General features: G+C 44.6%; 1 protein-coding gene across 1 annotated transcript; it reads left to right on the top strand.

Moving 5' to 3' along the window:
- Positions 1–409: 409 nt before the first annotated feature.
- Positions 410–808, top strand: LOC131148444 (uncharacterized). The gene has a single exon (XM_058098143.1). The coding sequence runs from the start codon at positions 410–412 to the stop codon at positions 806–808; it is 399 nt and encodes a 132-aa protein (XP_057954126.1).
- Positions 809–1,030: the final 222 nt, after the last annotated feature.

Below are 1,030 nucleotides of genomic sequence, written 5' to 3' on the forward strand. Positions count from 1 at the left end.
ACAACTCACATTCAGCATAGCGTTTCACCTTAAGACTGTTGGGCAGTCAGAAAGGACGATTCATATTTTGGAGGATATACTACGGGCATGCGTGTTGGATTTCGGTAACAGTTGGATCCGGTATCTACCGCTTGTAGAATTTGCCTATAACAACACCTAGCAGGCCAGTATTGAGATGGCACCATATGAGGCCTTGTATGGTCATCAGTTCCGAACTCTATTGTACTGGGATGAGGTAGGTGAGCGGCAAATCTTGGAATCTGAGTTGGTTCAACAGGCCTTTGCGAAGGTCGAGCTTATCAAAGAAAGGATTAGATCAGCTCAAGATCAGTAGAAGAGTTATGTTGATACTTGCCAACGGGAACTGAAATTTGATATCGGAGATGTGGTATTTTTTAGGGTTGCTCCTATGAAAGGAGTGATAAGGTTCAGAAGGAAGGGCAAGTTGAGTCCTCGGTACATTGGGTCGTTCGAGATCCTGGAGAGGATAGGTCCAGTTGCTTATCGAGTAGCCTTACCCCTGACCTTATCTTGGGTGCATAATGTGTTTCACGTGTCGGTTCTGAGGAAGTACATACCAGATCCATTGCATGTGATCAGTTATGAGTCCTTAGAGATCAATGAAGCGCTAGCTTATGGTGAGGTACCGGTTCAGATTTTGGATCAGAAGGTACGGAAGCTGCATACCAAGGAGATACCATTGGTAAAGGTGTTATGGCGTAACCATGTGATTAAGGAGGCTTGTTGGGAATCAGAGGCTGAGATACATCAAAAGTTTCCTCAACTATTCAGAGATGTTCAGAGTTAGACAAGTAATGTAGATATGTGAGTGTATCCCTTTTTGCTTATGGTAAGGGTATGTGGATTGTCTCTGGGAGAGTTTGTATATGTAATGTGAGCTTCCGAGACTACTGTATGCAACCATGGTATTCCTCCCCCATAAGTGAAGGAAGGTAATAAATTTGGGACGGGGCTGCTAGGTGGGTAGCCGCCAGATCTTCTTAGAGACAGAGCAGTTAGAGTTCAGACG

The sequence above is a fragment of the Malania oleifera genome, chromosome 2, assembly GCF_029873635.1.
Source record: "Malania oleifera isolate guangnan ecotype guangnan chromosome 2, ASM2987363v1, whole genome shotgun sequence".
In the NCBI taxonomy this organism is placed as follows: Eukaryota; Viridiplantae; Streptophyta; class Magnoliopsida; order Santalales; family Ximeniaceae; genus Malania; species Malania oleifera.